This window comes from Sturnira hondurensis, unplaced genomic scaffold, assembly GCF_014824575.4.
Source record: "Sturnira hondurensis isolate 20B ecotype Veracruz unplaced genomic scaffold, ASM1482457v3 Scaffold0018728, whole genome shotgun sequence".
NCBI classification, from domain to species: domain Eukaryota; kingdom Metazoa; phylum Chordata; class Mammalia; order Chiroptera; family Phyllostomidae; genus Sturnira; species Sturnira hondurensis.
Window position 1 is genome coordinate 14441910 of NW_028091359.1, and position 14544 is coordinate 14456453.

At 44.2% G+C, this 14544-nt stretch overlaps 1 protein-coding gene and 1 pseudogene across 1 annotated transcript in view; both read right to left on the reverse strand.

Moving 5' to 3' along the window:
- PSMD11 (proteasome 26S subunit, non-ATPase 11) overlaps nt 1–14544 on the reverse strand; it is a 39527-nt gene that overhangs the window by 1913 nt on the left and 23070 nt on the right. Inside the window, exons 4-12 of the mRNA XM_037069806.1 lie at nt 14395–14466; nt 13955–14012; nt 11966–12160; nt 6118–6262; nt 5422–5482; nt 2751–2813; nt 903–1028; nt 400–435; nt 95–146 (exon numbers count right to left, since the gene is read on the reverse strand). Of these exons, the coding sequence (XP_036925701.1) occupies nt 95–146; nt 400–435; nt 903–1028; nt 2751–2813; nt 5422–5482; nt 6118–6262; nt 11966–12160; nt 13955–14012; nt 14395–14466 (808 nt within the window). The remainder of the gene's footprint in view (nt 1–94; nt 147–399; nt 436–902; nt 1029–2750; nt 2814–5421; nt 5483–6117; nt 6263–11965; nt 12161–13954; nt 14013–14394; nt 14467–14544) is intronic.
- Nucleotides 1589–1699, reverse strand: LOC119003818 (uncharacterized; annotated as a pseudogene).

Sequence of the window (14544 nt, forward strand, 5' to 3'; positions counted from 1 at the left end):
AAAGGGAACATCTCCCGGGATAAACAAGAACATGACGCCTCTTCAACCACTTATCAGCACCACCAGCCCCCTTGCCTGTGTGACTGTTACTCACCATGAAATTTCTTGTCAAGAATCATCTGTGATAATTTCCTTTCCACATCGGCCTAAAATCAAAGCACTTGATTAAAGGGACCAGAACCCACTAGCCAGACATCACACCAACATGAGCGCCTTGTCTAAAAGGGTCTTAGAGCAGAGAGACTGAAACAAAACAGCAACAACGCAACTCCAGCTCCACACCCACAGTGTCCACTCCCCACTGAGAAGCCTGGGAGCCCTCCAAGGCCCAGTACAAACGCCAGCGCCTCCACACACCCCTTCCCCGCCACCCCCAAGACATGCTCAGGGACTCCTTACCTTGGAGAGTTTGATGAGGCTAGATATGTGTTCGATCTAAAAGGAAAGTAAAGAGACACCAACACTGAAAGTTTTATCTTTGCCTCTCATGTGGGGATGGGGTGGAGACTGCTGTATCTCAAAACCCCGCCCAGCGTCTGTGCAGGGCCAGACTCTCTGTGGCCAGGCTCAGGTCTCTGGTGCTCTACCCATCTGCCTTCGTCACCACAGGCAGTAAATGCACTCCCGTCCCACACCCCCAGAAAAGAAACCGCTGACTACATGGGCAGTGACCACAAAAGCAAGGTGGAGGCTGCACTGAATACAAGCAGGAGCGATCTCAACCGCCTGGCCCCGGCATCCCTCTCCCTGACCCTTGACCCCTGTCAAGAATCCCCAACTCCTGCTGGCCCCTTGCCCGCCGGCACCTCCTACTGTGGATGGGTGTGGGGTGCGGGGAGGACGCCAGGCCTGAAACCCCTGCCCCTCCAGAGAGGAGCTGGAGTCCCCAAGAGGGCTCTTACCTGTACCCGGGAAAAAGGCTCAATGACTCGGATCAGGTTCTGCTCCAGTAAATTGTCATACAGCTTGGCCAAGTGTGTGCTGATGATCGGGTCATCCCGGAGCTCAGCCCGGTAATCCGTAAGCGCCTGCCAAAAGAGCCAGCCGCACAGGTCACACCGAGGTGCACTTGAGAACCATGCTGCTCCTAGTTCCCTAAGCAGCCCGCTGGCCCCTTTAACTGCATAAGCGACTGCAGTTCTGGGAAGCCAGGGGGTGGGGTGGGGGGCGGGGCTGAACAGCCATAAGAGAAGGCAGAAGAAAAGGACCATCAAGAACTAAAAGATGAAGCCACCCAAGGCACCATCTTTCTGTCTAAAAGCTCCATGCTGACAGCTCGAACCAGGCCCAGGAGAGGCCCAGTCTTGCAGCCAAACTCACTACACGTGCAGTTCTCATCTTGCATTCCACGGAACAAACGGGGGGGGGGGGGGGGACCTTGGGTTAAATTATAAGAAATGCTGAACTCCAGAGAGCTCTTGCAGTTTTTTTTTAATTTTTTTATTTAATTATTTTTCAAGTACAGTTTTCTATTACTCCCATCCCATCCCACCCCCATGCTCCCCCCTCCCTCCCATTTCCACACTTCTCAGTTGTTGTCCATGTATCCTTCATATATGCTCCTCTAAATCCCTCCCCTATTTCCCCTGAAATCCCCTCCCCTCTCCCCTCGGGTCACTGGTATGCGTGTTGTTAGGCCCAAGGGCCTCTTCCATCCTTGTCAAGGGAAGTGCTCACCTTCTCTCCTTTCCCACAACACAGAGCTCTTGCAGTTTTACAAGCAACATCAGCCAGCACAGTGTGGCTCTGCAGTCAGCACCTTTCCAGCAAAACCCTAGTGCAGCCCCAGTGTCTCCCCAGCTGTCTCACCACAGACCTTTTCCCAAGGAACCATCAATACCCTACACTTTGGGATACAATGATCTAGACTGTTTATTCATGTATGTGACTGATTTATCTTTAGTAATGGTCTCAGTAGCCCAGCTCATGTTGGCTGTGCTCTGAAGTGTTAAAGGAAGCTAAGAAACCATGCCAACTAAAGTGATATCAGCAAGAAACCTTCAGGAAGATGATGAATCTTAGGCACAGTCTCCATCCACAGTCAGGTTTTCTTCTGAGATCTAGGCTTATTTTTACTAAGTTGACCATTATAGTCAGACAAGAAGACAGAGGTTCAGAAAAGAATAGATCAGCCTCACCCGACCGCCTACACAAGCTTTCCCCCATTTTGAGCCTCCTAAACCCTGAGTAAAGACTCAGGAGGCAAAGCAAGCCTAGGCTGTCTTCCTGAGGAAGGGCCTTTTGGCCCACACGTGGATGTAAACATCAAGACTTCTTCCGTCCACAGAGGAGAAGCAGACCTGGCATTTCTGGAGCTGAAGGAACAGCTAGGACCACACCACACAGAACACGCCCCAGGCCTGGAGTCCAACCCCGACACGTGTGAATGGTGTGACTTTGGGAATGCTCTTTAACTCCCAGATCCCTCAGCCATTCAATGAAGATAATAGGTTTGTCATGAAAAATGACAGTGAAAAAAGGGTGACAAAAAGAACTTTTGAAAGCGAAAGAGTACTGTGTATAAGCACTTTTGTACAATGGAATTTGTGCTTAAACTATCTCTTGGTCCTGATACACATGATATTAAGATGTAACCAGTTGAGAGAACTGGGTGAATGGTATATGGGATAATTCTATACTATGTTTGCTTCTTGTAAAACTATAATTAGTTAAAAACAGGTGTTTTTTTTTTAAGTACTTAAATGCGCCTCTCCTCCACCCATTCCCTACCAACCCAATTCCATGCTTACCTTTTCAAAATCCGCCAGTGATCTGTTCTTGCTGGCCTGGGCCACACATTTTAATGCTTCTGTCTATGAATGAGAAAAACAATGAAAGTGGTACCCTCCGCACACCCGTACCCCACCCCAAACAGGTCTAACAAGCGGTACGCTGCATCCCAACGACTGCCTGCAAGAAGAGCCTGCCCACAACCATTCTTCAGAGGTGTGGGAAGAAAAGCCACAAGAATACCACAGTGGCCCTGGCCAGGTGGCGCAGGTGGCTGTCAGAGCTTCGTCCCAATACACCAAGGTGGCAGGATCAAGCTCCAGTCAGGGCACATACGAGAATCAAGCAATGAATGCATAAGTGGAACAACAAATCAATGTTTCTTTCTCTTTCGAGTCAGTAAATTTAAAAAAAAATTTTTTTTAAAGAAATACCACTATGGGTCAATCAGTTTCCCTGTGAAATCTGAAATGAATTAAAAATACCAGGAATTTAAAAGCTTTCCAAAAGAAGAGATCCCAGCAGAGCATTCTCCAAAGATGACAAGAATGACCAGAGAACTGTGATTTCTTTCCCCCCGTCTTGCAAGGCTCCTTCCCGCCCTTAGACCTGATCATACCTGTGCTTTGGCAACACCCATTCTGCTAGGTTTGTTACAGAGCAGAGACTGAGGTCTACTTTCATTAGGGTTGAGGCATCAAAATGGTACATACAAACCCTGCATGTTAAAACCCCAGAGTGATTGTACAATTAATCGTTGAGGGTACCTTCTAACATAGTTATAAAAGGTACCTGACCAAGCTATCAAGTCTCCTCCAGTCAACAAGAAACCTATAACATTAATCTTTTTAGAACAGTATGACTCCTGCTTAAAAGCTGTCATCACGGTACACAGCACCAGCCCTGATTGGTGTGGCTCAGTGGGGTTAGGCCTCTTCCTCCAAGCTGAAAGGTCACCAGTTCCATTCCAGGTCAGAGCACATGCCTGGGTTGTGGACCAGGTCCCCCAGTGGGGGACAAGCAAGAGGCAGCCAACTGATGTTTCTCCAGTATATTAATGTTTCTCTCCCTCTCCCTCCCATCCCCCCCTCTAAAAATAAATAAAATTTTAAATGTACAAAGCACCAAAAGGTGATCCTCTTATACCAGCCTAAGTACTTAAATAAAGATGGTGTGCCTTATACAGCAGATTCTAAAAAGAGTGCAAAGTGTAGTTTCTCCCCAGCATTTGTTCTACAGACAGGACAAATGTCATGAGAAAAGTATGAACTGAGGACCAAGATAACCCAAGTTCAAAGTCTGGCTCCACCTCTACTAGTTACCTGACCTTGTCCTGGACACTTGACCTCTCTTAGCCCGTCTCCTCAACTCTTCTTCTAGACAGGGTAGTGAATCTCCCACTTTAGCAATACCCAGTGTTCTTTTGGTCAAAACTAGCCCTGGCTGGTGTAGCTCAGTGGACTGAGCGCGGGCCTGCGAACCAGAGGATCACGGTTCGATTCCCAGTCAGGGCACATGCCTGGGTTGCAGGCCAGTTCCCAGCAGGGGATGCAGTTCCTGTCAGGGGGCGCACAAAAGGCAACCATACATTGGTATTTCTCTCCCTCTCTCCTTCTCTTCCCCTCTAAAGATATATAAAATCTTAAAAAAAAAAACACCCACAAAAAAACTAGGGCTGCTCTGAAACTTTTTCTGATACAATCCCTATCAGGACCACTTGTGGAGAAGGAAGAAATCATCTTATGGCCACTCCTCTAAAGATACGGTAAGAAAGCCCTGGCTGGTGCAGCTCAGTGGATCAAGCGCTGGCCTGCATACTGAAAGGTCGCTGGTTCGATTCCCAGCGACACGTGGTCAGGGCACATGCCTGGGTTGCAGGCCAGGTCCCAGTTGGGGGCATGTGAGAGGCAACTGATTGATGTTTCTCTCCCTTTCTTTCTCCCTCCCTTTCCCCCACTCTAAAAATAAATAAGTAAAATCTTAAAAAAGAATACAGTAAGACAGCCAATTGTCCATTGTTTAGAGACAAATGCATCTGAATCTACAAAGATTACTTTTACTTTTGTAGTGATATTTAAGCGAAGTACAAAGGGATGGTGTACACATCTGAGACATCATGTTTACATGGGTCATACTCATAGCTACTCAGGTACAAAAGGTACCACAAAAGGGCCCCCAAACATTGAAAGCCACTTCTTACACCACATCTGAAATTCAGGGCATGAGTGGAAGGGTAGGTACTAACATGAGAAGCACTCAGGCAAGTCATTGAAACCTCATTTCTGCACCGAGATCTGATCTCCATAAAGCATTTTTGCACCAGACCTTAACCAGGCTTCAACCCAGAGAAAGCAAGATTTCATATTCTGCGCATTTCCAATTCACAAACAAGGCTCCTGGTAGATAAATTTCCTGATCAGAGGAAAATGCAACCTAGCTCAATGCAAATGCTAAAATTCAGTTCTATAAGGCCCTCAAAAACCACCTGATGTCCATAAGAGCACCAAACACTTTTAGGACAAGAATTTAATAGTATAGGAAACATACTGAATGGGCTTAAGGGAAAGAAGGTGGGGAATAAAAATGTAGAATGGAGACCTAAAGAGTACTGGCCTAGGCGAGCATCACGTCTGACTGCACGCTGGCCTCAGAGTGAGCAGAGATGGAAACTGTGGTCCCGGCACTCCCTACCTGCCTCCCAGCATAGCGAAGTGCAAGCTTCCCGCTCACCAGAGCCTGGACATCTTCTGGGCTAGAAAAAAAAAAAAAAAAAACTTGGTCAATTGCTCCAGTACAGTATACTTGTAAGTTTAGGTGAATTTCTTATTCTCCGAAGTCCACTGAGAATCAGCCCTCACTCCTAAACCCATATTACCCCTCACATTGCAGAAGCCAGATTTCTATACTCTAGGACAAAGCTCAGCACTGAGGAGCAGAAAAGCTCCCAGCATAAAAAGAAAGCCACACCAAACCTACCAAAAGTAGTTGAAGCAACAGGCAGAATGGTAAGTGTAAGTCAAATCCCAATATAATATCCAAAAAGAATCCGAGTACCTCATTTATTCCCCCAAAAGTGCAGATAAATTCTGTACTACTTTTTATAAAAGGATCTGTCATACTTGCTCAGCAACCCTCTGGACAGGATAATTGCAGGATGAGGAGAACCCCCCATGAGGGGCTGGGAAGCATACTTCCAAAATCTGTCTCCTCAATTCTGAAAGCATAAGTGCTCCAGATCACCCTCCGCCTTCCCATTCTTCAACCAGCCCAGGAAGCAGCTGCTGCAGCTTGTGACTAGCCAACCTCCCTGCCCAAGCCATCTCTGACAGAGCAGAAAACTTAGCTCAAGAATCTGAATTCTCATATCCCAAAGGAACGTGCACCTACGTGTTGAGCATGATTTTGCACAGCAACATGTACTTCAGAGATGTGATGGCCTTGGGGCTATCGATGGAGTCGTAACCCTCAAATGCCTCATAGAAATATGAGTATGCAGTTTTCCAGTCCTTCTCCTCTGCTGCATGGATAATGCCTGTGTATTGAAAAATAAGGAGTAAGAACCACAGGAAACAAGAGAACCATACAAGATTATGGCTGGGAAGGGCCTCAGAAATCTATCCCAACCCCATCTACTATTCATGAGGTCAGAAAAGGATAAAGGACCTGCCCCAAGTCACTGCCGGCTAGTGTCAAAGCTGGGATTAGAACCCAGGTGTTTGGCCTCCCAGTTCAATGTCATCTTGCCAGTATAAATTCTGAAGGAGTTAAGACTCAACTCAGCCCTGGCTGGTGTAGCTCAGTGGATTGAGCGCGGGCCTGCGAACCACGCGATCAAGGTTCGATTCCCAGTCAGGGCACATGCCTGGGTTGTAGGCCAGTTCCCGGCAGGGGCCAGTTCCCAGCAAGGGATGCACGAGAAGCAACCATACATTGATGTTTCTCTTCCTCTCTCCTTCCCTTCCCCTCTAAAGATAAATAAATAAATATTTTTTTAAAAAAAGACTCAACTCAAAGAAGATCCTAAAAACTGTACACTGTAACATCTTGCCCCATGCTTCTCACTCTTAATGCAGTCCTATCTTATGGAGCCGCTAGAAAAGAACAGGTTTACCTTCCATCACATCACTGTGACAGGTCAGGAAATTGACCCCAACATTCCTGCACTACCTGAATGACCTGTTTTAATAATATTAACCATTTCATTAAGATAGCTTTTCTAAGCTTGGCATTTTTATATGTAAGCAGCTTTTATGGGAAAAAAACCATCCAACCTCTTATCTTCTCATTTCAGAGACTTGCCATTTATGGATGTGCTTCTGCCTAGATGCAATCAGTATAGATTTCACATAATGCCAAATCCATAAATTTAAATGCACACAGTGCAATGGCTGGTGTGGCTCAGTGGATTAAGCACTGGCCTGTGAACCAAAAAGTCACCGGTTCAATTGCCAGTCAGGGCATATGCCTGGGCTGCAGGCCAGATATTGGGGTGTATGAGAGGCGATCAACTGATGTATCTCTCACACATCGATGTTTCTCTCCCTCTTTCTCCTTTCCCTCCCCTCTAAAAGTAAATAAATAAAATCTTTTAATAAATAAATAAGTGCACATTGAACTTTTTAGAAGCTGGGATGCTTCCAATGAGCCTAACTTTGACTGAACCTGCTACTATTTCCAACCTATACTATGACTTGAGATAATACGAAAATTAGTTCTCTCTAGCTTGGGAACATCTAAGGCAAGCCCTAAGAGTCTATTTACCAGTTTCAACTCTCCCTCTACCCCTTATGAAGTTATATTCCTCAGCCCCATATATTTATTTACCATGGGGCTTCCCAACATTTTTCACATCAAGGTACGTGTAGAAAGTATTCAGCACACTGGAGTAAAAATATAAAACCACCTGCACATGACTCCAAGAGAGCAATGTTTCAGCACACTTCTCACCTACCTGTCACAAGCCTGTGTGTCTGGCACACCAAGGTGGAACCTCTAACTTAACAGCGAGTCAGTGAGTGGCTAAGTGACACAGCCCAGTACTCTGATCCTACCCAAAGACCTCCCGCTCTGACGCTGAAGGAATCAGATCCTCCTCTCCCACTCTTAAACACAGAGGCCTGGAGAGAACCCACCCTTCTCTGCAGCAAAGGACAGCTCCCTAAAGATACCCAACAAACAACCCTGCTAAACTAGAAGAGACGAATCTCCACTTTCCCGTATTTCCCAGTCCAGAGCCAGAGGAGAACAGACCAGACGCAAACTAAGAAAGTTAGGGGAAAAAAGCAAAGTAAACCCCCTGCCCCAAGATGGGGAAATATTTCCCCAATACATTAGTAAATAAGGGTCACACTGTGACCATGAGCATCATGGTTGACGTGGGTGACTGTTTAAAAAAAGACTGTCACTCATTCAACACAAGTATTAATAAGAGCCTACCATGCCAAGCACTGATATAGCTACTATAGAGGAAATAAATATGAATGAGGCCCTGAAAGAAATCACAGTCTCATAGTGGAAAAGATGGTCACCAGAACAGAAGTGAGATCAGTATCATAACACATCCGAAGAGATACACCTTCAAAAGGAAGTCTCAGAGCAAGGCAGTGAAGAGGGTTTACAGAAAGGCATCTGAGCTATGTCTGGAAGGATGTGTAAGAGTTTGCCAAGGGGGCAAGATGAAGAGGAGAATTTTGAAGCAGAGATGACAAAATACATAAAGGCTCAGAAGCAAGAACACGTGAAATCATTTTATCACTAGAAATGAAAATCAGAGATGGGAATCAAAAGGAAAGAATCCCTTCCTTTTGAATATCACAGTTAAGTATAATTTAGCCAGGGGATTACAAGGAACCATCAGAGAATTTTAAACAAAGAAGTTACATGATCAGCCCTGACTGATGTAGCTCAGTAGGCTGGGTACCCTCTCACAGACCAAAAGGTTGCTGGTTCGATTCTTGGTCAGGGCACAAGACTGGGTTGTGTGCCAGGTCCCTGGTTGGGGGTGTGCAAGAGGCAACCAATCAATGTTTCTCTCGCACAATGATGTTTCTTTCCCTTTCTACCTTCCTTCCCCTCTCTCTAAAAAATAAAATCCTTTAAAAGATAACATAAAATATCTCATCAAAATAAAATGATACCATTAACTAAAATAGGAGATACAGAAAAAGAACAGTTGAGGGGACAGAGGTTAGATAATTCTGGTTTTTAGTAGGCTGAGACTGAGATGCCTAAGGGATATTTAGGGGACTGCATCCATCATGCAGCTGAACATCTGGATCTGGAATTTAGGAGAGGATGTTCTGGAGATTTATAGAAGGAGACCATTAGTTTTATGTGGCAGCTAAAGCCATGGAGAGTATGGGATTAGACAGAAAACAGAAGGAACAGGAAGAGAAAAGAACTAAGGAAAAAACACTGAGGAACAAAGTCAGAAGGAAGAGGAAATAGCTAAGTGTGAGCAAGGCTAACTGATCATCAAGGGAAGAAAAGCAGAGAGACAGCAATGTCAAAGAAACCGACAGTGGTGGTTTTTTAAAAAGCCTAGAATATTCAACAAGGTCAAAATCCTACATCCCTACCCCACCCAGTCAAAGGTTATAAAGGAGTTACTGACTTCTTTCAAGGAGTCAATAGACAAGAAAGGATACTCCCAACTTTTTCAAGAATCTTGACAGAAAAGAAAATAGCATTTTAAAAAAAGGGAAAGACCTGGCTGGTGTATCTCAGTGGATTGAGCATGGGCCTACGAACCAAGGGATCGAGGTTTGATTCCCAGTCAGGGCACATGCCTGGGTTGCAGGCCGGTTCCCAGGAGAGGACGCACGAGAAGCAACCATACATTGATATTTCTCTCTCTCTCTCCTTCCCCTCTAAAGATAAATAAATTTAAAAAATCAAGTAAAGCCCTGGCTGGCGTAGCTCAGTGGATTGAGCTCCGGCCTGCGAACCAGACGATCACAGTTTGATTCCCAGTCAGGGCACATGCCTGGGTTGCAGGCCAGTTCCCAGCAGGGGACTCATGAGTCAACCACACATTGATATTTCTCTCCTTCTCTCCTTCCCTTCCTCTCTAAAGATAAATAAAATCTTTTAAAAACATCAAGTAAAATATTTTTTAATTTAAATAAATAAGTAAGTAAGTAAATTTTAAAAGGGGGAAAGACTGTGCTTTTTCAGCTCGAGTGGTTCAGAAACTAGAGGAAGATCCAAGTGGAGAAACAGACCACAGACTTACAGTGGAACGAAAGGAGAGGCAAAAGGATCACTCTTGATAAAGAGTAAAAACGGATAGTGATACAAATTCTAGAGAAGGGAGAAAAAAGAGGGTTTACCTAAAAATGGCTTTATTTCCTCTGAGAATTCAGATGCAAGTTCATCTCTTGACCATGAAGGAAGGGCATAATAAAAGAGCAGGGGGTTAAAGCAAGGTCAATACTAAGTATTGTGATTAAAGCTTCACATTCATCGTATCATTTATTACCCACCACAATCCTATGAAGAGGTACAACCTACAGATAACTTAGGTAACTTGCCCAAAGATAAACTAACCAGAATTTGACAGAACCAAAATTTCAACCTGGGGAAGTCTAGAGCTACGTGCTCTTGACCTCTGAATGACAAAACATGCCACTTAATACAATACCCGAGAGGCAAGAAGGACAGATGTGGAAATTAAGGCTACAGAGGTAAGAGCTTTTAAGCTAGTCTTCTGTCTTCAACCCCAGCACTTCTTCAGTAATAATAATAAACTGTAACTACTGGGTTGGCCAAAAAGTTTGTTTGGTTTTTTCCATAAGATGGCCCAATTAAGTGCTTAGTTGTCTTTAACTTAATCTGAAACAATTTTGTTAGACCATATTATAACAGCTGTCATATCAGCGTGCATTTCAAAAAAATTATCAGCCCTGGGTTGGGTAGCTCAGTGGATTGAGCACCGGCTGTGAACCAAAGTGTCGCTGGTTCCATTCCCAGTTAGGGCACATGCCTGGGTTGCAGGCCAAGTCCCCACTTGGGGGCACACAAGAGACAACCACACATTGATATTTCTCTCCTTCCCTTCCTCTCTCTCTAAATATAAATAAAAATAAAATCTAGCCCTGGCTGGTGTGGCTCAGTGGATTGAGCGCGGGCCTGCAAACCACACGATCACGGTTTGATTCCCAGTCAGGGCACATGCCTGGGTTGCAGGCCAGTTCCCAGGAGGGGACTCAGGAGAGGCAACCATACACTGATATTTCTCTCCTTCTCTACTTCCCTTCACCTCTAAAGATAAATAAATAAAATATTTTTTAAAAAATCTAAAGAAAAAAACTTATCAAATGAGTGAATTTCTGTATAGCCATATGGAAGAAAATGAGCAACATTTTTGGCATATTATGCTTTATTATTTCAAGAAAGGTAAAAATGCAACTGAAACACAAAAAAGATTTGTGCAGTGCATGGACTGAACAAACATGTCAACACTGGTTTGCAAATTTCATGCTGGAGACTTCTTGCTGGACAGTGCTCCATGGTCAGGTACACCACTGACGTTGAGAGCAATCAAATCAAGACATTAATTAAGAACGATTAACATTATTACCATGCAGGAGATGGCCAACATACTCAAAATACCTAAATCAATAAAATTACTGGTGAAAATAAAAAATGTGTCTTTTATTTTAGAGAAAAAAAACATGAATTTTTCAGCCAACCCCCAAAACAAAAGCTGCTGACTACAAGAAAAAGTATTCTCCTACCCATGGTCTCCCAGCCCCAACATTCACATACTGCACCAGGAAGCTATCCACAACACTCAACTGAAATTGGGGAGGGGGGTCTTTTCTTAGCCCTGTTCTGAGGCCATTTGGAAAAGTCTAACACACTTTACAAAGATCTCCACGTGACATCAGATGTAGGTTGGTCCATGCTGGAAAGAGCTGCTACCATCCTGAGCAGCAACAAAGACAGAAATTGAGCAGCTTTTTAAACCTTTAAGAAAGATCTCTCTAGGGTCTCGGCTCTCAAAATCAAGTTGCCTGCTCAATCATGAATAAGCATGTTGTTAATATATTTTAGGCAATTCATAGAAAGTTAATAGAAGGGGGCAGCTAATCAGAAAAATAGCCTTCTAATTGGTTTCTTTGAAGAAGCCCAAGCCAAATCAGCCAATTTTATTTCCCAACCCTCCAAGCCTGCCACCTCTGAAATAAGATGAGCTTTAAGAAAACATCCCGTGAGTAGCTACAGACATTACCTGACTGCATATCCAAGGTGGCCTGCAATTTAGGGGGGCAGTAGATGGCATTTGCTGTGGTTCGAGCGGAGGTTAAGGCAGCTCGGGCTTTCGGCAAGTTGCTCAGGGCATGGTATGTTTTGCTTTCTAAGAGCTGTACTTCCACCAAAAGGGCTTTGTCATCCATCTTTTTCAACTCCCGCAACAGCTGAGAACCTGAAGTAGAAAAGAAAATATGCCCCATTTCTTAGCCATAACCTTTTTATTTCCAAACTATAAAAGAAAGTTTATTTAGAAAGTTACTGAGACAAAAGAAAGGCCCTTGGAGCTAAGAAGAGAGAAGGGTAAAGGTAACACGCCTTGAGGGAAGAGGAGAGGTGTGGTCTCAGAGGGAAGACTGTGCCCCTGGCCAAAATCTTGATACCTTAACCTATAACACGAGGGCGTCAAATGCATTTTCACTGAGGAAGTGGGGGAGCCACATCAGCCTCATGGTTGCCTTCAGAGGGCCAAATGTAATTTTAGGACTGTATAACTATTCTTTTTTTTTTTTTTTTTTTTTTTTTTTTTTCTTTAGAGGGGAAGGAGAGAGGGAGAGAAACATCAATGTATGTTGCCTTTCGTGCGTCCCCTGCTGGGAGTTGGCCAGCAGGGAACCGGCCTGCAACCCAGGCATGTGCCCTGACTGGGAATCGAACCGCGATCCTCTTGTTCGCAGGCCTGCGCTCAATCCACTGAGCTACACCAGCCAGGGCTAACTATTCTTTAACTAGGGGCAAGGAGCTTGGCACTGACGCCAGACAGAAACAAGGTGCCAAGCTGGATAAAACAAAGTGGAGGGCAGGATTCAACCTGCAGGCCTTGTGTTTGCTACCTATGCCATAACATCTCCCTTTCTCACCCTTGTATGAACACTCAGGACCCTGGCTGGTGTGGCTCAGTGAATTGAGCGCCAGCCTACAAACCAAAGGGTCGCAGCTTCCATTCCCAGTCAGGGCACATGCCTGAGTTGTGGGCCAGGTCCCCAGTAGGGGGCGCATGAGAGGCAACCACACACTGATGTTTCCATCTCTTGTGAGAAGAGATTCCTTCCTTCCCTTCTGTCTAAAAATTAATAAATAAAAAATCTTTAAAAAATGTAACCTGCCTCACAACCCAATGACTCCACTTCTGGGACTACACCTGAAGAAACCCAAAACACTAGCTCAAAAGAATATATGCACTCCTATATTCATCGTAGCATTATCTACAATCACCAAGATTTGGAAGCAGCCAAGCGCCCGTCGGTAGATAGTTGACAAAAAAGGCTGTGGTACATTTCTACAATGGAATACTACTCAGCCATAAAAAAAAAAGGATATCTTACCCTTTGCAACAGCATGAATGGACCTGGAGGGTATCATAGAAAGACAAACACCATAGAAAGACAAACACCATAGGATTTCACTTATAGGTGCAATCTAATGAACAAAATAAACCAAAGAAAGAAAGACTCACAGAGGCAGAGAACAGAATGACAACCCTAGGCAAGGGGGCAGGGGGGTACCTGGGTGAAAAAGTGAAGGGATTAAGCATCAAAAAAAAAGCAGCAAGCCTCACAGACACAGACAACAGTATGGTAATTGCCAGAGAGAAAAGGGTAAGAGGTAGGGGAAGGTGGGAGGGGGTAATGGTGGAATAAATGGTGATGGAAGGATACTTGACTTGGGGTGGTGAACACACAGTATACCTGAAACCTATTAGTACTTTATTAACCAATGTCACCCCAATAAATTTTTTCAAATAAAATGAATTTTTTAATGTTTTAAATAAATAAAAAATAAACAATTCTAGTTAGTTCCTTAGAACTTCCAAATGGCACTTTTCCATGACAGATTCAGTAAATAAAAGCCATCTTCAATCCATCTTACAAGTAGAAAGAATATAAATTATTAATAAAAGTGGTCAGGCTCAAAAATACATTAATGTAGCCAGCTAGGATGCCTAATTACTCTCTACCAGCTTACTTACCCAAATGCAATGCTTCCTGGTATCTCTTCGTATCAAAGTACAAAGACACCAGTCTTGCCTAGGGAAGAGAAAAGGTATTGACTGATGGAAAGTTGGGTAAAAACCAAAGACAGAACTCAGAGCCACCAAACTGTTACGGTTAAATATCAAGTCCTGATAATAATATCAAATTCAGTCTAAAAAAATTACCTAGCTCATGGTACCTCCTATTATGGGCAGTGACTGTTAACTTTGACAATGTTTCTGCTTACTCATCTAAGTTAGCAGATATGTCTCCAAACTTCAACCAGTGCAACTGTCATGACTGAGAATACTAGCAATAAGCTTTGGGTACCTGGATAACAATACACAGTTGCAGAAAATACTTTTAATCCAATGGTGTGACTTACACCCATAATCTGTCTAATGCCTAGAGCCCTGAAATCAACGTAAGTACATACCTCCAAAGCCTGGCGTAAGAAAGTTCTTTTCTCTGATTTGGCCCATTCAATGCACTCTAAACACAACTCAACCTGCGACAGAGAAAAGAGAGTACACTCAATGTTATGTTCTCACATTCTTCCCACAAACTTTGCTTTGGAGAACAGCTT